At 34.1% G+C, this 23,015-nt stretch overlaps 1 protein-coding gene across 2 annotated transcripts; it reads left to right on the top strand.

Annotated features, from left to right (window-relative positions):
• Nucleotides 1–276: 276 nt before the first annotated feature.
• Nucleotides 277–20,068, top strand: LOC138314578 (ceramide kinase-like protein). Of its 2 annotated transcripts, XR_011207396.1 has the most exons (14): nt 277–561; nt 7,140–7,415; nt 8,593–8,724; nt 8,977–9,040; nt 9,437–9,579; nt 9,759–9,833; nt 10,320–10,503; nt 11,295–11,390; nt 11,829–11,941; nt 12,873–13,087; nt 13,261–13,584; nt 14,664–14,941; nt 15,739–16,112; nt 17,456–20,068. XR_011207396.1 is itself a non-coding variant. In XM_069254982.1 (13 exons), exons 1-13 carry the CDS (start codon nt 375–377, stop codon nt 15,839–15,841), a joined length of 2,190 nt encoding a protein of 729 aa, XP_069111083.1. In that variant the 5' UTR covers nt 277–374; the 3' UTR covers nt 15,842–16,887. The 2 variants fall into 2 exon arrangements, 1 of the variants encoding a protein (XP_069111083.1); XM_069254982.1 differs by lacking the exon at nt 17,456–20,068 and having other exon boundaries at nt 15,739–16,887.
• The last annotated feature ends 2,947 nt before the right edge of the window (nt 20,069–23,015 follow it).

Raw genomic sequence — 23,015 nt, 5'->3', positions numbered from 1 at the left:
CGTCTTACTAAGCGTGATAAAATTTAAAAGTATTTCAGTGTTAGAAATATATGTAGCTAGTCAGTAAAGTTGTGTGGATAGGCCTAAATGATTAATTAACATTATTGTGTCCTGCAGTACGTTTACATATTCGTGTCAATAATGTGTTGACACTTCACACTTGGATGCACACCACAGTCGACACTTTGTCGAGTCCTTTCGCCATGTGTTTACATTATTTCTATAGTTACTGACCCCGAGAGGTTAACAGGTAATTCTTATCCAATCAGCACACAGCATTGCCTTCAGTCCTCGAAAGAAATGGCTACTTCCTGTGTTATGTCTTGACGGCGGAGTAGGGTTACCACTGATGTCGGTGTTTTAATAAGGAAAACATGAGTGATTATACATTTGATGACGAAGGCAATCCCGTCTTAATGACCAACGGGGCTTCCAAAGGAAACTTATTTGCAGATGAAGAGGACATAACGAATATTTTCGATGTTGGTGGCGATGGTTTCGATGTCACCCTGTCGATGGCTCAGGCGACACTCAGCTGGACTAGTGTCAATCCTAACAGAGGTTTGTTAATTACCAGTCATTTATTCTTATTGTTAAATTGAAGAAAACCAGTCTGTGGATATCATGCATGGACTATTACACATAATGTTTAATCTGTTGTTTTCTTAATTGACTCATGGCAAAAGAAATATCATACATGTATGTACCTTTAGGTCTTTCCAAAATCACAGGTGCTGAAGTAACTTTCTTGAAAACGTCAAATTCTTTAATGTAATCGGTTGAATCTTAAAGTAAACTAAGAGTAAAAGCTATAGAGTATATTTATTGCTACTAAATTAGTATAGTAATATGCACACATTTTTTATCAGAGCTTTGAATCACCTGTGCCAAAATACATCATAATAAGAAATTATTATGAGCCATCTATCACTGTGCAAGAGTTATAAGCACCAGGTAGGCAAAGAGAAAAAAGAAGAGAACAAAAAACTGTTGTAGCTGGAAAAAAATGTAACACTAATGATGGCTTATAGACAGAAATATACCCTTTCCACTACCACAGTAGCTAACTAAAAGGTAGATGTATAATAAATTGTACTTCACCTGTATGTATGCAGGTTTTAATTGTTCATAGTGATACGGTCGCCTTCAAGCTAGAGGGAATTTTCCTTTAGCTCAGTTCGTAGAGCGGTGGTAAGTCTATGGTTGTGGGTTTGAGCCCAGTTGGCGGCACTGCTACTCTCACCCACTGGCCAGTGTTATATTTGGTGCCATATACCACTCCAAGTGGATGTTTCTTTGGAGAGAATTTGGGTTGGTCCGTGATTGGAGTGAACACTTGTGAAAGAGGGGTCGGGATAGTAGTAGTAGTGTAGCAGGTTTTAATTCTACATATTTCCATTTGATCGGAACTGATACTATATAACCATTCCAACCCAAAAGGTAATTTGTGAGATCATAATTCTCCTATAACTACCGTTGGTGTAGTGATATGTAAACATGTTACGATATATTGTGACGTCGTTCTGAATGGTGTCTTGACGTAATGAGGCGTTGCACATTTTTTGTGCGTACTTGTATGCTACTGGAATGAAAAGCCCCAATTGTTCTATGTTATTCGCAACAATATTTGTGAAGTAATGATTTCAAAATTTTGAATATTCTAATGATGGAACATATTGATTAAAATGTTGGAAGTGTACTGATGATTTTATGTTTCGGAGGTACATAATTATGACGTCACAAGAAGAGGCTCCACTGACGTTGGACGACAGGGAATTTGATTTGGCAATAGCGATTACAGTTTACATTACAGGTTGGCTTAAAAATAACAAAAAACAGAAATATAAGCATTCATTTGCCTTATTGGGGGATTTATGGTCTTTGATAATTCCCTCATGATTGCAGACAAATTGATGAAAACGTGCGTTATTCAATTTGTCTACAATCCTGGAGAATTATAGGACCATAAATCCCCCAAGAATCCCCCTTAAATAGTGATGCGGTCGCCTTCTAGCTTTACGCTTATGGGAATTTCCCTAATCTCAGTCGGTAAAGGGTGGACCAGTAAGTCTGGGGTCCCGGTTGGAGCCCAGTTGGCGGCACACCGCCCTGTTGCAGTTTTATATCACCTGAATTACCAATAATTAAAATAAAATTACTAGACCATATAGAAGTCCCTTCTAAATTGACACATTACAGTAATTTGTTGATATTGTGCGCACCTAAACAAAAAGATCTAAATTTTCTTAAAGAATGGTTGATGTAATCAATTATTATTAGAATATGGGTGCGCACAATTTAGAACATGCACACAATATCAACAAGCGGCTGTATGTATATTATAATCACTTGATAACGTATATGGTTAGCACTGACCAGGTAGCGCAATCATGGAGGCCCCAAGTTTGAGCCTCGGTCTGGCTGCTACAGTTTTTCCTCTCTTGTTACAAATTTGGAGTCTAACTAACAGTAAATTCCAAAGGTAATTGTATAAAGTTCTCCTGTCTCCTGAGAACTGAGAAATGATTAACCAGGTATGTAGCAGAATTGCACTGGGTCGTTCATTAGTAAACAGTAGGTAGTTCCATGAGTAAAGCATCCAGATATAATGTTCTGAGGTCCAAAGTTTGAGTCCTAGACTGGCCACTGTATTTTCTCTTGTAATCAAGTTGTTATTAATATGTAAATCTATTTGACCCATTATTACTGTTTGACAGTTGTAATAATATAGCCTTGCTTCTGGTGACTATTATTATGTATGCAGGGAATGCATCATTATACTTCTTAAAGGTTACTGCTAAAGATGGTAAGGATAAAAACAAGTGGTAATTCTGACCCCCTGGGGCCAGAGGGATGTATTCATTAGGAGAAATACTCATAGAGGAAAATCCTTTAATCATGCACTTCTTGTCATAACATACTTGAGGGATTTTAAACCACATTTAAGCAAATTATTAATTCTTCGAAATTTTTCTTTCTCTTATGTAGATTTTTGCTATGTTTATTTATCATTGCAATATCCTGGTAAGCAATACAGGGCCACTGACTCTCTATTTATGTTATCATATGTATTTAGAGGACCGCCCTGTTCCTTCTACAGAACTTTATAATTTAGTATAAAGCTAGGAATTATTTCGACAACATGTTTACTTTTCGCTCCTCCTAATGTATAAGCTTGTAGAGTTGAATAAGGTACAGTAGTGTTGAATTATAGATAACGGCAGTGTTAGGTAATACGTACTGTTACTTATATTGATTAAACCATTGTGTAATGTAGACATGACCGGCTAATACAGATCTCTGTGATTAATTATCTGTAAATGGAGTGGGATAAGGACAGCACCTGCTTTAGGATATTGATTACACAAGTGTGTTGTTTCTTTGACATGCTGGAGCCATGAGTAGTATCATGTCTTTGGTGTATTAAGACTGAGGACCATTACTATCTGTAGGAAAATGTTTGTACGTAGGGTCCGAGAGATGCACAATAATTTATAACAAATGAAAATAAGTTCCTTTGTCCTAAGTAATGGGAAAATTTAAAATCTGTGTTGTTGGTGCTTGCACATTTTGACATGTCCGTTAATGTTGACCATGTAATCTATCTGAAAAATCAAGGTAACATACAATAGAAATGAAAAAAAATAGTTTCAATATCAATCTCTTCTAGTGGTTCTAGTTGAAGAAAGGGCTGCAGCAGTTTTAAAGGTGATAGCCCCATACTTCTGAGCCACAGTGCTGGATCAGTTCTACAACTAATCTCTCGTTATTTGGTTATAGGATGTCAATTTGATTAAATACAGATACACCTTCCTTCAACCTCTGAGTCACTGTGACAGAGAAGTTAATGTGCCCAACATGTACTTAGGTCTCCACCAACTTGTTTGTTGTTTGTCTAGGTGAATTTCTTGTGGAAGTGTGGTTTATGTGTCTGCCACTGTCTGGTTTAGTATAACTATCTCTCAAACTCTCAAGTTGTTGTAGTTGCTGAGTGATTAGGGACATTGAACTTCTGACCCTTTAGCCTTTGAACCTCAAATTGATCATTAACCCAGAACTTGATTAGTATTCCATTTTTCTTAGTAGTAAAAAGTCTAAAGACCCGATATTGGTCTTTTAACATACTGGGATGAAACACTTTCTTGTTGTTCATATGACCTTGACCTACTTTGAGATCTAAGGGGATGAATAGTTAATTAATATGTGGGTGGTTTGGGTAACAGGGTCTGACCGATTAATGCTAATATGTTGCAATGTATTGCAGGACAAAATGGTACAAGTAATCTGTTATTAGATTTTGTACTCAGTAATTGTTTTTTCTGTAGTAAGAGAGGGTTTTACTGTTATATTCTGTTTGTTCTAAAAGCACCTAGAAAAATGTTAAAAGTTAATGTGACAGGGGCATTTGCTTTTATATACCAGGATAGCAGGGTACTAATATCTTTGTAACTTAGTAATGAAATATCTAATAATAGAAGTTACATGCTTACATGCTAATGACCTGTAGATTACTGCTTCAGGCCGATGTCACTTAGTACCCTCTCACTGACCACTCATTATTGACATGATCAACATGTTCGTGATTTATAGAATTTAATCCTGCAGCATTTATAGCTTGTGTACATATCTGTGATCACTGTATGAAGACTTCATATCCCTCTACAATAAACTTTACCTGGGGCAATAAGTGCATTAACGAAACACACCTGTTTGAACATATAAAGGGTTCTATACATCATTGATCAAACGACTGTCAAAATATTTAACGATAACTGTGGGAAGAAAAACACATTCTTTTACATTAAATAAATCTGTCTTATATTCAAAAAGAAACAGAGGTTGACACTTAAAGAAGTTAACTGGAATCTTGCCATATTGATGTCAGGGTATTTTGAAACCTCATATTTCTAATCCTATTGTAAGACTTTTTTTGTGTTATCTATAATACAAATGTATCACCTAATCTGTAAGAATCATTCAAAAATAGTTTTCTCATAGCTCAGGATCTCTTTGGGATATTAGTTCTAAACCTATACCTTTCATAGGGAAAGTGGGCCAGCTTAGGGTTGTTTTAGAGGTCAAAAGGTCAAATGAGATAGTCAAAGTCATTGTGATTAAAAGTGCATACATTTATTCAATAAGTCAACTTCCTTTAATTGACTTTATTGACACAGTTTGTTTTTTTATTAATTGCTTTGTAGGTTAAAAGGTCATTGGTCTCCATCACTAAGAATAGAAATATCATTTCCATATACATGTAATAAAATCAAAGCAGATCTTTAAACATGAGTTGAGCGTTAGTTGCATTCAGCATAATCTAGCTGACAGAGGAAATGTTCATTATCTTCCATTAACATTCAATATGGTAATACAGCTAGGTTCTGTGTTTTTGATAACAAAAGCCAGTTCTTTGTGATAACAGATTATGTATTTCAGTAGTCTTGACGGTATTGTTATTAGATTACGGAACCACAGGTGTGTAAAGTAAAGTAAATGTTTATACTTAGGGCATCGGCCATCAGTGTTGTTAGAGAAATAGAGTTGAATGCTTTGCTGGGGATTCTGGGTAAATTATTGATGAATGATAAAGCTGGTCAATACTATAGTCAAAAGGATCGCACAGATCCCAATGAATAGTTAATGGTGTGTGGTCAAGTCCATCTCCAGCTTTGGTGATCCGTACATCCATTATAAATCAAAAGGATTAAAGAATGGTCTTTCAAGTTTTATATTACATGTATGTCTATCTTCAATTTTCCTGATAAATGACAATGGTAGTATAGCTCCTGAATGTTTTGGTTTGTAGGTTTGTATTATTTTTCTTTCATATCCAAAGTTTTAAAATGGAAGTAATTCTGACTACACTGACCATTAACCAAGGAAACGCTTTGCAACTTAAATCTGACTATGCAAGTTTCTGGTTTTTTCCAAATACATACCGTATTTGATTTTCAAGACATTCCTTCCATTCATTCATGTTTGTTCAGACAGACATACCAACAGGACAAAGTAATTACATGTATACCTTTTCTAATATAATCTCCATGTACAGTATCTAATCCATGGCTTCATCATTACCGAGCAGAGCACATTCTAATCACAAGATTTGCATGTTTCAAATACACTATAGAGCTGAACCATTCTACCACCATTATATTTAGTGGTGTTCAGTGTTAATGGGGCATTGGTACTATTTCTTAGGGTGCAAGAGCAAAAAATGGCTGCTTGAGCCAGTACGTCACATTTTCTGCAGCTAAGGATCAACTTACACACTTGTATTTATACCAGTTATTAGGGATTAAGAATCTCATCAGATGTCAGCTTTTTCTTACCTCATGTCTTAGAGTTATGATTATGTCCATAAGTAGTGGTGGCCTATTGGTTAAGGTGTTCATGACACGAAAACCTCATATATAGGAGCTATACTGATCATAGAATGTTTTCGTGAGAGGCTAATCTCTGGCTCTTCTCTGTCTAAACCAGTCACATCCTTAAATGCCTCTGGCTGATCATATAACATGAAACAAACCAAACAAGCATGTACTGGTGATTAAAGCTTGCTGGATTGAAGCTCTTAATTTATACAATTGGATTTCCTTGACTTGCATTCGAAATCACAAGTATAAATTATTAAATTTTGTTTTAAGACCCAAGCCCAGTGTCATACTTTCAACCCAAAGCAGCATTTGGTCATTTTCGTGATGTAGACCTTTCAATTGTTTATAATTTAATTGTACATATGTACACCCAATAATTCCTATAGATCTTTTATTGTCTGACACACCATAGTTTGTAAAATTGGTAATTACTGCTTCTTCTTGATTAGTGTTCAGCATGCAGGGAGTGGGAGGACTAGTTAATGCCCTTTGTCAGTATAATGTGACTGAGTGGGGTGGGGGTTGTTTGGTGTCTTTTGAGGAATGATGCAGTGAGATAGCACTATATAAAGTAAAAGGATTCTTCTATTACAATTTTACACAACATAGATATACTACAGCCTCCCAAAACATCACAGACATTCACACAGGCAACAGTGGAGGTCATCCCAAAATGTCATATTAGTCACCAGTCAAGAAGCTGCAGAGACAGGACGCTTTAAAAAAGAAATGAGAAGCTGACTTGTAAATTTGTTTTTTCAGCGCGGAAATCAAAAGGAAGAAGACTGTCTTTATTCAAAACTGCAAAGCCTGAGCCTACTAGTACAGAAACACTGGAATTAAAAAATATACTCGGTGTGAAAATAAAACGTCGGAAAAAGGGTAAAAAAGACGGTGAAGGCATGTGTCTCGGCTTCATTGTGTACACCTATGAATTGTTTGGACCAAACACATTACGAGAGAAAGTTATAGAATTTGAGCATCCAAGTGAGAATCTGTGTACAAAATACAGCGAAAGGATTTTAAAATACATCAGAGGTGAGTTTCTCTTTGTTTAAAAATTCAAATTCGAAAAACTAAAAAAATTGGATAATACGAAGTAAATTTTTGGTCATCATGAAACAATCTTACATAAAATTTTCTTGCAGTCTGTCACTTGCATTGTGTAATCACTCGAGCAGCACTAATCTTTAGCCACCTGGCACTGTGTTACAAATGCAATATGACTTTGAGCTGTACACAATCACAGTTTTTATAGAGCGATAGCAAATATTTAGGTGAGAACAATGCAAGTGCTTTGAAGTTTTTACTCTGCAAAATAGATTTTACACAGTTCACCATCCCAGCCACCACTGATAAAACACTACTGTTTGAGTTGACATGCGCAGAGTTACTTTCTGTGTAACTTCAAATGAACACACGTGTCTTGGTTATGTAGTTACGTCAACTATTTATATGTGCGTGAAATATTTGTTGTGACTTGTTGATGAATCAATATTTTGGATATATTTCGGTTTTATAGTTGTAATTGTGCAAGCACCATTGACTATTGTGACACCTTTCTTGTTTACATCGTTTTACGACACGGAACTAGTAGACATACGTATATGTATACAGTGTACTGAGTAAAGATATTGTCAGCAGACTTGTGAACTCGCTTAATTCAAACACTCGGATAAGTCACAGTTTTATCTTAGTCCCTTCAAATTCATATTAACCAAGTTTGACTGCATATCAAAATTAAAATTTGTTTCCATAATGTATAGTTAGAAGTGTAACATTAATTCATTTGTCATTGGTTTTTATAAAATATGGCTGAAATGATTTTGATTGTTCTGTACATATACTTCAACCCATTTTGCAATTTAAATGGTGGGAAAATATTGAAACTAATGATAATCATTATGATAAAAAATGGATTACAGTATCATTCTTTTCTTCCTATTTACACGTAGTTCAAACTTTTTCAAAGTCTTTTTGAATTTCTATACTGACTGTCAAGCTCTGATAACTGTACATTAATAGTGTATAATGTTGACTCTTTGTAAAATCTATATTCAGTTATGATGTCCATCTCAAATATTCTATGTTTTCAAATTTTTCAGCGCGTATTTATGAAAACAAGGTTCAATGTATACGAACAGAGTGTTGAGGTCAGTTTAGATGTAACATTATTGTAATGTTATCTTTTTCTAATGCTGTTTTTAATTTGCAGAACTGCCTGGACGGCCACAGTCAGTTAAACTATTCATGCAGGTTCTCGCAGGTTTCCGCATGAGTAAGGAGTTATATAGAAATAAAGTTCAGCCCCTTCTCCAAGCTGCTGGTATAGATGTGGATTGTGTGGGTGAGTTCAGTTTTCTCTTTCTTTCGAATAAAACATAAGCATTTAAACTACATGATCAATTCAGGGATTTAGAATTAGGGTGTGCTGGATGTTCTATCTTTCTTTCTATCCAACATTATAATCGGGCTATCCATGCAAACACTTTTTGGCACAATGGAAACCAAGGCTTCATAATTAGCCACTACTCTAAGTGTATAACTTCAAATTCTGTCTGATGTATATACATTATTATATGTTAACTTCAATTTTCAGAAATCCAACATTCTGAGTTTGTAAAACAAGAAATGGTGCACATCAATTTAGATGACTATGACTGGTAAGAATGGTGTTTCCTGTTTTTAATGAAATTAAAATCCTGGGATGAAAGATTAAAAAGATGGAAGTATTGAATTTAAGATATGTGGCTTCTATTTTATTCCCTATTAACAGATTAGCAGCAGTCCATTATTTGTCAGAAAAGTTGAATGAATTATTGTTGATTTCATTTATAATATCAATATTCAATATAATATTGGGATATTTTACCAAGAGTTTTTAGTCAATATACATTGTAAAATGAAATATCAATGAAATATCTGTACATGTAGTAATAATTGTTAGTGTTGCCTGTCTGAAAGGTTCTGAAGAAGTCTTTATTAAGACTGGTAATTTGTTAGCATTGCCTATATAAAAGGTTCTGAAGAAGTCTAAATTAAGACTGATATTTTAATAGCATTGCCTGTATGGGAGGTGACGGCACTGTGAACCAGGTAGCCACAGGATTGATGAACAAGTTCCAGGCCATGAACGATGTGGAGATCAAGTCAGGTTTTACACCTGTACCTTGCACTGTACCTCTGTGTATCCTACCAACAGGTGAGAAACTTTCTAGAATGTATTCATCGGTCAGATGTTAAATGTGTTGAAGTAAATTTTGACCTTGTTTGTCATTGTAAATAAAACTTAATAGCAAATATTAAATATGAAAACAAAAACCCCAAAAAACAAAAGAAAAAAAAAAGAAAAATAACTTCAATTGAATTGTTTGTTTTCAGGAACAACAAACCAAGTGGCTGGGTCTGTCCTCGGGATTGGTGATACTGTCACCTCAACCATCCACATGATTCTAGGTAAGGCACGTACACACCCACTCTAGATTATCTCCCCTAGCTTGACGAGTCCTTGTAACTCTGTATTTCACCAGGGCTTGTGTAGATTTATAATTCATGTGTTCATTACTTATGTTTTGGCTGTCTTCTGTATCTTGATTGGTATTTTTAAGTCACCTGAGACTAAGTCACAAGTTACCTATTTTAATTGCCTTTTGTCCATTGTTGTGCATCTTGTGTCAATAAATAATTGACATTTTCAATTTTTTCTCCAAAACTGCTGCAGCAAATTCAATGAAATTTTGCATGTGGCAAGGGCCAAAAATTGACTAAATTTCAAAAGTTTTCTTTTCAACTCACATATGTGATAGAATCAAATACTCTTCATAATTAAAAGGGCCATGGCCCTTTACATAAATTGTGAATTTCATGTCCTTGGAGTCTCAGATTACTAAATCTTACATGGGGAAAACAAATTTTGAGCAGTATTTGTTGACTGTTTTACAGGTAATTTCCGACAGGTGGACATCAGTTCTGTGTACCATGGGGAGAGGTTGCTGAAGTGGTCCTTTATATCACAGTATGGTTTTGGAGGAAATGTGCTGAGTATGTATGAACGCTATAAACCTAAGCTTGGTGCCAAGGGCCTGGATGCTGCAGTATTAAAGGCACTCACCAAGTCAAAGCTAAGGTGAGAAAAGGATCCTTATTAATGTTTGTCTAAGATCTGTGGGGGAAAATCATAAAATAAGGTGCAACAATTTTGCATAAAACGTAATGCACTCTAGTTGTTAAATGATGCCATTATCAGAAAAGATCCTACAACTTTTTTATCTTTCCTTTTAAGATTTGAATGAATTTGAATACGTGAATTTGTTATGTATTAAATTACTATATATGAATGTGATATCTTGAGTAATAAGGAAAAGGTTGTGTATATGTTCTATAAGACTAGTATGTGTACTATTGTGAGCTTTAGATTATCTCTCCTACCTATAGATGAGTAGGTATGTGTTATTTAAGGCTTTGTTTTTGTCTCCCCAGTAGGCTGTACAAGTGTGATACATAGATTATCTCCCCTGTCTATGTGTTATTTATGGCTCTGTATTTTTCTCTCCTGTAGGCTGTACAAGATGATATATAAATTATCTCCCCTGTCATGCATTATTGTAGCTCTGTGTTTATCTCCCTGTAGGCTGTACGAGTGTGATATATAATTATCTCCTCCATGCATTCTTGAATTGAAGGCTCTGTGTTTATCTCCCTGTAGGCTGTACAGATGATATATAGATTATCTCCCCTGTCCATGCATTATTGAAGGCTCTGTGTTTTCTCCCTGTAGGCTGTACAAGATGATATATAAATTATCTCCCTGATGCATTATTGAAGGCTCTGTGTTTATCTCCCCTGTAGGCTGTACAGTGTGTAATAATATCCTGATTTATATGTGTTATTTAAGGCTCTGTGTTGTCTCCTTTGTAGGCCGTACGAGTGTGAGGTTGAGTACATTCCAGCTGACCCTTTACCACATGCTGGAAATGCTATAGTGGACAACGAGTTCTCAACATGTAGAGCAGGGTAAGTTAAGCCTCACTTTTCCACTTTTCCCAAAAAAAAAAAAAAAGATAGGCCCCATGCAGTTTCAGGAACATTCCTTAATCTAAAAAAACTTCTTTACATAGAATTCTTCAAAGAAAAACATTACAAAACTGAAGAAGAAATATGCAGGGTGATTAGTTACGCATCACATTTTCTTAGAAATAGCAGGAAATCAATTTATGATAAGGCTTGCACAGTATTAATTATATAGAGGACATGTTAAATTTACAGTAGTATAAATCTAAGGGGGTTTTGTTTGTACAGTCCTGTAAATCTTGTTCGAATTAATTGACTATATAACTATAATGACATCCTTGCAATTATAAGACTAAGTTTATTGCTTTGCGGTATTAGAAACTCAATTCTAGCCAGTTTATGTTTTGTATTGTAATAAGCATGTGTTGATTGATCTAATAGATGTAATAGATGTTGGACTGAGGTTATTGAGGACACACCAAGCGTTACACACGACACACAGGTACAAGCCTTCGACCCGCTCAACACATCCAATAACAGTGACAGTTTCATGGGTAAGTGGTCAGCGATCTAAATCGTCAAAGCTCCAAGGGTTATCTTTAGTCAACTTAACCTCAACTGCCAAGGTGCATTTTCCTAATGAAATAACGATAAAATGTTCATATCTGTGCTAGGCATGGCTATGTAATTCGATTAGGGATATTCCAGTTAGACATCATTATCACCATAGGAGTCCAAGTTTTGTAAAGGACATCTCCATTTTTGTGTCGCCTGCAAAGCACGGGCGACACTTAGATATCACTATATCAGCGTCAGTGTCCGGGAAACGATTTACGTGCGATAACTTAAGTATTTATTGTCTGATTTCAACCAAATTTGGTATATTGCGTTATATCAATGAGATCTTAGATGCTTTTGATACTGGTCAAAATGTGTCAATATTTGCAAAAGTTACGGTACTTTAAAATCGTCAAAACATGGTTTCCGCTCGATAACTTTAGTATTGTCCTATTTCAACCAAATTTGGTATATTGCTTTGTATCAATGAGATTTTAGATTGGTTCGATACTGGTCAAAATCCATCAATATTTGCAAGAGTTATGGGACTTGATATCTTCACCTTATTATTAACAATATTTCCAAGTGTAACTATTTTTTGTGATGCTGTGCAGGCGACACATCAACTTCAGTGGAATTCTTGTAATTTACATGTAAATGATAAACTACATAGAAGTCCATCTTTAATATAATTATGATTTTAGTTGCTCTGAGCACAGGTTTAAGACGCGCAAAAAAAAAAAAAAAAAAAAGATCAGTATTTTTAGTGGTTTTTTTTTTGCACGTCGTAAACCTGTGCTCTGAGGATTTCAAAAGTAATGTTGGATTAGCTGGTAGCAGCAAAGAGAATGTACTTTTAATCTTATTTCAGTGGCAAGTTTTGGCCTAGACTCAACCTTTTTAAAGCACGGTTTTATTATTTTACAGATCTTTCTAAAACAGAAAGTCCATGGAAGACATGTAAGGGTTCATACCTCAATGTGGCACTATACTGTATCCCTGGTAACTGTGAAATGGCCCCCGAGGGTCTGGATAAATTCTGCCATCTTTGTGACAACTCCATGAACATTGTACTGGTTAAGAGCTGTTCACGCAAAGATTTTGTTAGATTCCTGAAACGACATGGCAATTCAAAAAATCAGGTTTGTATTTTCAATTAGTTAAATAACATATACTATGTGTTAAATAGTACCACCCTGATTTCTCGAAATAAACTTATGTCAAAAACTAGCTCTGGAATTTATGTTAAAGTTGATATTGATTGTTTCAAAACTAGCTTTGGAATTTATGTTAAAGTTGATATTGATTGTTTCAGTTTGCAATGCCGTTTGTAGAAAGGTTACGTGCAAAAGAGGTCCGCTTTAAGCCTCGTTCGCGGTCAACGTGGAATTACAAGGATCATACGTACAGTGAGATAGAATACCGCGAATCAGCCATCAAACATAGACGTGGAACAATCCAAAGTATGGATGTGCTTGAAATCGAAGATGAACGAACAACACCTAAACACCGCCATTCACAGAGCTTACAGATGCTAGACAATATCAGTGACATAGATGATGATGACGACGATGATGATGATGAAGATGAGGGAATAGATGATATTGATGATATATCATCAGACCCAGCCAGTAGAAAGGTAATGTATCTTCAGAAATACACGCTCACTTCTCTAACTCATCAGAATGAGGAAGTACAGTCGAAACTCGTTATCTCGAAATTCAACGGACCAACGAAAATAATTCGACTCATCCGGAATTCGACTCAAACGTAATGCCATTAGGTTTGGTCAGAAAGTGGTTTTAATGGTCCTTATATCTTATGACAGCCGGGTACATGCCCTATTACCGTGATCAGCATATTATCGTGATTTTCCAACTTATAAGGTTTGTATTAAATCTTTTTAGTTATATGTTTTCAGATGTTATGGGTTTTTTTTTTTAAATACATTTTTTAAATAAAAAAAAATGAATTACGATAATATGATCGTCATATTTTGCACTATCAACATTCCAAACAAACCTTAGAAAACGCTTTCGTTTCTAATGATTCCTAAACAAACACGCTTCCGGTCATGATCAGCCACGCTGCTAGCTGTGTAAACACGCGTCGTGTTTATGTACAGGTAAGTCACAATTGTAAAGTGACACTAATTAGGAAGCCAGACTTGAGAGCATTATTAAACAATTATTAATTACTAGTCATTGTTGTAGTATGTTCCCATAGGCCTGAATCTGCATATACCGATCGCGATATGTGCAGGTAAACCAATCACGTGTTACGACAAACCACAGGTGAATTTCAATTGTTTGTATCCATGTTATATTTACGTAATTGTTCAGAATGAGGAAGTATACAAGTTACCAAATTAGTATGATAACGCATTTGTACAATTGAGAATATCTTGTGATAAGGATTAATGCAATGAACAATATCGCTTGTTTTTTCTTCAGTATGCTCTTCAGTCTTTACTAGGGGAAATTGACTAAATTTTCAAAAATGATGTAAATTCAGCCGATAATCATGGTTGATTATTCTACCTTCCACTTCCAATGTATTGTTGTGGTATCGTAAACAACCAAAGGTGTCCTATAATGTTACAAGGTGTTCATACTCTTATAACCAAAGCATCTTCATCTTATCAGTTGACTTGGTCCTTTATAATGTCTGAAAAGTTGCTTTTCGTGATGTTTATAAATGAGAATAAATTTTCTGCAGGGGTCTGGAGGCACAAACAGAAACTCTGCTGGAAGTAGTCGAGGGTCTGCTGGTAGTCGGAAAATAAAAAATGGAGACGTCATCATTAACAAAGCTCAGCAAGACAATCGACTGGTCGGTCCTCAGTATCGCATGACTTTCGCAGAGAAAGACAAACTAAAAAGGAAAACAAAACAGATTAAAAAGGAAGAAAAGATAAAGGAGAAAGAAGCAGCAAAGTCACGATCTGTGTGGAATATAGATAATGAAATTTGTAATGAACAGGAGCTCAGTTTTAGGTCAGTATAGTGTAGATTGTAACACACAACCATGTAGTAATAAACGTCCAGAAGTAATACCAGTACATGTTGATGTATCCTCAATACTCCAGGGGTTACTATCACTGATGTCATAGCCACCTCTGGACTATCTCATAATATAACTGGAGGCAACAGAACAGAATAGGTATATGTACTTAGGCTTTTGATGCACAGCAAAAGAGCTATATAATAGCACACGGTGAGTAACTGTGTGGCTTTGAAGTTGGGCGTCCACCTATCTGTAGTTTTCAAAGGAAATCTTAGCAAGCCTGTGATTGGTTCAAATTTTTCCTCCTGGGCTCCCTATGAAATAGTCCAGCTAGGGGTGGATATAATGCCAGTGATAGTAACCCCTGGAGTATAAAGGATGATGTTGTAGTAGGAGAGGAATATTTTATAGAGTCCGGATTAGTAGGATTTAGATTGACAAAAAGAATGATTGTAGCTAGGTTCATAGGGACATTGATGTTTAGAAAAAAAAATATGTAGATAAAATAGATTAAATTAGGGAAAGCAAACAAACTGCTTTCCCTAATTTAGAGAAGTACAAGTAAAAACTAATAATCCTGCTGCAGTGAATTATTTATAAATCGAATCGTTAGAAATAAGGATTGAATTCATAGTAGGAAAATTTTACCAAATTTAGCGTGCAAGTATCGGATAACTTTGTTATGTCAAGAATAAAAAAATGTATTCACTTAATGATATTACGAGTAGAAGTTAATTCTTGATTAGTTTGACCAGCTGATGATGTTTAAGTATAATTTGTGTTTCAGGGTACACCATGGTCTGATAAGGATCTGTGGCACAGGAATATCTCCCTATACCTATGTGTTCTCAGACTCTCCGGTATTCTGCCTGTCAATGATGGGCAGATAACAATCATCTATGTATGTCAAAATGTTCAGCATTCACTCCATTACTGGTCTAAATCTCGAATGTAACATTGGAGGATATTGGATATCTCCTTGGACATTATGAGGATTGGTCTTCTCACCTCCATTCCATCACTTCATTTTAGCTTCATTAAAGGGAGATGCAGATTGAAAGGAAGGGAGGTAACTGGTGAATCGGAAGCCTCAGTGAATGGTTCATCTCAACATGGACTGCTGTATGATAAATCTACATAGGCCATCCATATTGTATTATGGTATGATAATTGTATCCTTTGTTAAATGTATTGTTGATTACTATGATGGATACAATTTATTCATAATTGGAGTAATATTCACAGAAACCTAGCTTTTCAGTAATTATTATGAATTATGGGTCATATTTTAATGTCATACCTGCTTGAACTTGGATGATGAATGTCTGTCAGATATCCTACTAGTGTACATTTAGCACTCTTCGTTACCCTTCTTCAATACAATAACTTTTACTTGCCAAATTACAATGTCTCCAACAACATATGAGAAAAGATTTGGGTTTCGTTTGTATATATTAGTGTTATTGTTTAGACAAAGAGCATAATATGAACACATAGTAGTACTGGTTATAGAAAGTAATAGAGTGGACTGGTCTCATAATTTCAGGCACAAGATTTTACTTATATGACTTGCATCATTTCATTTTAAATGTATTAATAAGAAATGTAAATGGTTTCGAGCTTAAACCAATGTAAGATTGAAATATTTATTTTTATACTGCATGCACTGCCTCATTAATGTAAAAAAAAATGTGGACAATTATTTCGATCGCAAAAATTTGGCCAAGAAAATAACTAGAAAATTGTTGATAGATTCATATATAACCTAAAAGCAAGATCGCAAATATTGAAACAGCTGAAATATATTTTTCTCTTTTGAAAATTATGAATGCATAACTAACCAGCTATAGATTACATGTATTGTTTTTTATGCAAGGTCACAAAATTTCTGTTATGGACATATTATAGTATACTTTTGATATATGGGTATAAACATGATCTGATCTGGCATTTTTTTTTATATTAGCTTACCAATACCCAATACATGCCAAACTTTATCTGTATAATTGAAAGAATGCAATTTGCCTACCACAATTTAATACTTTTGTCTAGGCTGGTAGTTGTGATGTTAGAAGGATTTTTGATTTTTTGTTTACCAGTTTTGTTGTTGTATAGGTAGACTATTAGAACAAGTATTTGCCCTGAGTGTTCTTTATTTATAGTAGTCACTACCAGAGTGAACCTAGATAAGAAACCTAGTTGTTAGGTTAGTAGGCACTAATACCACTGGACATTTGTATAAATGATACACCAAGAACTACCTGGATATGTAGTTTATCAGTTGCTCAATGAATATTTTTTATAAATTAGCTAAAATATTACTTTATGACTAAATCACCAACCTCTTATTACTACAGAATGTGAGAAAATAGAAATTATATATAAAAAAGAAAGCTTGCTTACTCACATATCACATTGTATAAACGTTCTGAAGGTTTGCATATTTTTATGTTGCCAATGGATTCCTGAACAATGATCACATAATTCTTCTTTCATTTTATTAGTATAAAACCTTGTGACGACTTCTCACTGCCCCATTGGTGATGCCCAATTTCGGCCAGTTTAGCTGTGTACAAGTATTCTGCTTGCCTCAGAATTGGTTTGTTCATCTTTGTCAGTTTAGCTGTATATTCTGCTTGCCTCAGAGTTCGTCTTGTCTTGACATTCCATTCATTTATCGTCTAAGGAAAATAAATCACAACATTACAACATTGGACATGATTTATGCCAAATATAATCAGAAGACAATTTGTTACAGTGCATCATTTCTCATTATGTAGATAGTATAAACCTTCGAGAAATCAGTGTGACCAGGGGGACATGCATTTGAGTTGAGTGTGCTTGAATTTCTTTGTGCTAATTTCTTATGGGTCCAACAGGATTCTTCACAAGTAAAAATGTGGTGAGAATAAAAAATATAACAAATTTTTATGCAAAATAGGGAGATCAAGTTCAAATACTGAGAACAATTTGCTTGATATTTAAAAGTTACTGTAAGTACAAGTGTACAAATATTATTTCTATTTCAACATTTTGCGTGTGTCGATAATTGCTGAAAAGTATTATTCATTAACAGTATTTGTTAAGAGTTATCAAGTCAATGATTCAAGTTTTCGTTATCTGTCTTAGAAAATTTAATTTTTTTAAAATGTAAAAAGTTGAAATTGCAGTAAGCAATTTTTTATGGTATATCATGTTATATAATGTAAATATTTATTTATATCTGTGTATAACATTTTGATAGCTATATATGCCGGTAGTGTTTCATGTTTAATGTAGAAAATGAAACACCACATTGTTGCTTGTGTTAATTTTTCTATGACAAAACCATGTCAACCGTGTTTGCTTATAAATACACGATTTATCAATGTCTTTGTTATAATTATATTATTGCACATGTTAGAGATCATCCTGTCACAAATTGTCTCACTCATAAAATCATGATTATATACCAGTGTAACATAGATAATTCCATGTGTATTTATATGCATGTTTTTCTTGATATATGGAATCCATCCATATGGTTATTTTATATTTACTTATACCTGCTTGCAAAGGGAATCACGTTGACAAAATTAAAGCAATAGTACTTTTTACTTGTTTGTGTAAATGTGAACAAAAAAAGTGGAGTTGCTTGTAGATAAGGCCTCTAAAACGTTTATTTAAGTTATATGTGCCGTAATTTTCATACAAATCAAAAAGAGCTTTTAATATTTTATTCACCTCCAGAAATTACCATCAAGTTGAGAATAACAATACTTAAAATGCATAGGTTTTAATATCACAAGTATAAAGAGGAGCTGAAAATATTTTTTGGCGGTACAATATAGTGAAATGCGGACATGCCGTGTATATGGACAGCCAATGAAGGCAAGTTGTGGTCTACAATTCCGTTTCACATTTTTACTGTATTATTAGTAATTGTAAGATGATTGCTGCAGGTATGTTTCCATCTGAATATAGATAAGGCATGTAAAGCATGGATTTTACATTGCAGTAATTCTGTATCGTACTAGTGTTTATAAGGCAATACACATCTTCGTCTGTCCATTTGAATGGTTTTCACAGCTAATATCAACCCGGATGGTTCAATAGATTACTGAAGAAAAAAATAGCGTGTCAAAATTTCCACAAGTTAGGCACATATAACTTAATTCAATATTAGGTCAATTGAAAAAAAGGCATATATACGGTATTACTTGAAAAAATCTACCTGTACCATGTTGTTAAGTCCTTTCTTCAGCGATGTTAGGGACACCATACAGATGATGTTAGGGACACCATACAGCTGTTTGAATCCTTCTAGGACTCGTCAGTAATTCCAATTTAATCGTTTATCCAATAGTAAAACAACAGCTTTGCTCTTTTAACATTACATCCATTTAAGCTTATCAATATTCCCTGCATGTTTTAACTTAAGTATTGTTATGAATATATGTAATTTATTTGATTGTTATAAATTGTTGATAATATTAATAAATGAAAAGTATTAACAAATGCCATTTCTATAATTGTCAGATTGGAGCAAAGAATAATCTGTATATACCGGGTATGCTATTTACTTTTGAAGGAAGATGTCAGTTTGCGTTTTCTAAAAATCTGTATTTTTTGTATGACCTTTTAAACACTAAGGTATTGATGTATATTAATAGTATATAATATCATTACCTTAAGAGTTAGAATACTATTATTGTACATATTTTGGTGAAATGATTTTTTTTACATAATCATGTGTACACTAGGCAGAGATTCACTTAACTCTGAACTTTGATATAAATACCATTTAAGTGTGATTTTAAAGCAGTACATAATTGCAATCAAACTTAGAATATTTGAATATTTAGAGGGGAAACAATCTGAAACATAACACCATTCAATTAATTCTCATTTAATTTTGTTTGGTATCGAAATGCATTTAAGTACTCATATACTATTTAGTATATAATATAATAATAGGTTATAACTGTTTTTTATGAAATGGCTGGTCCATTCTATCATGGAAAATTAATGCACTATTTTATAAATAAAAATACATTTTTTTGTAATAAGAATGGCCAACTGAAGGCAAGACTATCCCAAATGTTTTTAAAGGTGATTGTGAAGAAATTTTTCTTCCTTTGTATTTTCTCCTTTGTATAGACAAAGTTATGATAAGAGCTGTGGAAGATATATAATTTGTTTTTGTTATATAAATGTATATGTACATTGTATGTATCTATATGTAGTTTCTTGTTCCGTCCAAGGCCAAGGTTTTTTGCCAAATTTGTTTTATTGTCAATCTTTTGATGACACTAATTCATTCCATGCAACCATTTATACAGTATTCACCTATGAATTATAACCACCAAAATGTACTTACATTATATATATTCCCTAATGAAATTCATCCATAAATATGAGATCATACCAAGTATAATGTTAACCAATGGAATCCACCTGTACATGTGGATCTTTATACTCACGACTGGTTCGCCCGTTGTCAGTATAATGTGACCGGTGGGGTGTGTTGCTTGGTGTCTTCGGCGGTATGCTTCAGTGATATAGCACTATAAAAAGGGCAACAGTTCCACTATACAAGAAGACACAACATGAATATACCGCAGTCTCCCAAAACACGCACCTCGCACAACATACACGCAACACACTGCATACATAGGAGGCCGTCCTTACATAACCCTGGCTGTTAATAGGACGTTAATTAATCAAACAAACAAACAAATACTCACCAGGTCCTTCAGCACATCGAGATATTTCGATAGCCATGATTTATTCTGTGTTCATTATGATCCATTGGAATATGTTATCGTCCCTAGTCCCAGCTAGATTAGTTTGTATTGTTCTGATGACCAAACTACGCTGCTGTTACACATACTTCTATCATATTGAAACTTTTCTAGACTAAAACACAATGTAGGATAAAAAGTTCATCAGCACGTTTTGTTGGTTATTAAATCAATTTTAGAATGGTTTCTATATTTATAATATCACTTTTAATAAAAAAATGATTTTGAAATATATTTAGCACAACATAGATTTTAGAATTTTGAAGACATACATGAGATAAATTAGGAAAATAATGCTTTAAAAATCCCAACACTAGTGATTTACAGCCAAACCTTAGTATATCTGCCATATTTAGTTGTCTATGCAGTATGATAAACTAAGCTGTAGGTTTATAATAGATATAATGTGTTACATGTATTCCATCGCTGAGTGAGTAAAAGTGTTCTCAAACAACCATCTATCGTGCAATACCATGATGTTTCTCAACATGCTTTAGTTATTTATGGAATTTCAATGGCTGCATTCTGTAATTATTATGATATGTGAATGATTCGCATGACTTAAGTACCCTAACTCTTGTTGCCAGGTTTAGGTCTGTTTACGACAGTTGTGGAAAGTAGAAGTTTGAAATAGATTTTAGATATTTCTTATTTGTTTTAGGAATTGATGTTTTGAGATTTTTTATCTTGGAAATCTTAAATTTCCCTCTGCAAATTTGTATAGTGTACTGCGACATTCCTTCGTATGAAACCATAGCAATGACATTGAAGGTGGTTTGACAATTTCTAAATGCAGCTTTTATAGTTGACTTTGGTATAGTATGTGTAGTTATTGTTTTTGTGCTGACTGATGTTTTGTTATTTCTATGACTAAGCTGTCCATAAAGCTGTGATCTTACCTTATTGCTGCTGTCCAGGTGTTTGGGTCTATAACCTTGATATAGACAAGGTAATTTATACATAGATATATATACAAATTGTTGATAATATTAATCAGAGATATACGTAATGTTATATGGGTTTTGCTGCTGAACAGGTTCATCTTTTTCATTAAAATAAAGATGTACATATTTAAAGTACATTTTAACAGTTATTATCTTCATATATGATTTAGACACTGCTGTTTATGGAAATGACCCCCCACCCCCACCCCCCAAATAGAAAAAAAACAACGTTATCTTTACGTCTAATAAAATCAGTACCAAAAGTGATGCAAAAGTGCACTGATACCGTGTACACGGGTCTTCATTTCGGCTGAAAACTTTCAACTTCGAGAACATTATTTTTATTTATTTTTGTGTCGCCATTTACCTGACTCCTACGGGGATATATAATATGTGGATAGCTAAATTACTCGTATAACATCACTATATGCTAATGCTACAGTGCCACTTTGCCGTTCAAAATTTCTATTGTCATACCCCGTGACATATTCATTGTCTATGTTATTGACGCATATCATGAGCCAGTCGTGTTACTAAATCAAGCTGAAGATAAATTACTTAGCAAAAACTTTAGCATCAACCATTTTTTGAGATGATTATTATTAAATAATGATTTGTCTGTACATTGTTTCTGCAATGTTTGTTATCGCTATTCTTGTTATCTGTGTGTGTTCTAAAATCGATGTAATCATAAAGTGTGATTAGAATCAACATTTTAGCATAGAGTTAACTTCATCTTTATCATTTTACCATTACTACCATTGTCAATCATGTTTGTAGCTCTCTTCATGAATAAACATCCTGTGTGATCAATAAATATGTAAACAAACATACTTACAGGACTTTGTTGTTATCCGATGATCTATCTGGATGAGAGGGAAAGCTCCGTACGACCCTTTTGAATATAACAATTGTGATACAGGTGAATACATAAGACACATGGTGGTTGAGGAGTTCTTCGAGAAACAAAAAAGCAAAGAGAAACTAAATTTTTATTTTTGGGAAATTATAACGCATCGGCCTACAACAACCGTTCAATGTTATAAGAACAGCCCTGTGTGGGGTAGTGTGATCTTCCATTCGCCAAGTCAGGCAAGGTATTGAGTGATTAAAAGAAATAAAACACTTATCAGGAACAAAACAATAATTAAATATAAAACGAAATCTCTCAAAGTAATTTTTGACGTAAAAAGGGTATACATCCGATCGTACACTGTCTTGAATATATGGACTAAAATTATCTAAATTTAAAAACAAGGATAGATAATTAACGACCTGAAGAACTAATTTAAAGGAAACATCGTTTGTCAGGAACGTTCATTAATCTCTAAATCATT

The sequence above is a fragment of the Argopecten irradians genome, chromosome 2, assembly GCF_041381155.1.
Source record: "Argopecten irradians isolate NY chromosome 2, Ai_NY, whole genome shotgun sequence".
In the NCBI taxonomy this organism is placed as follows: Eukaryota; Metazoa; Mollusca; class Bivalvia; order Pectinida; family Pectinidae; genus Argopecten; species Argopecten irradians.
This window is presented reverse-complemented; position numbering and strand designations above follow the sequence as displayed.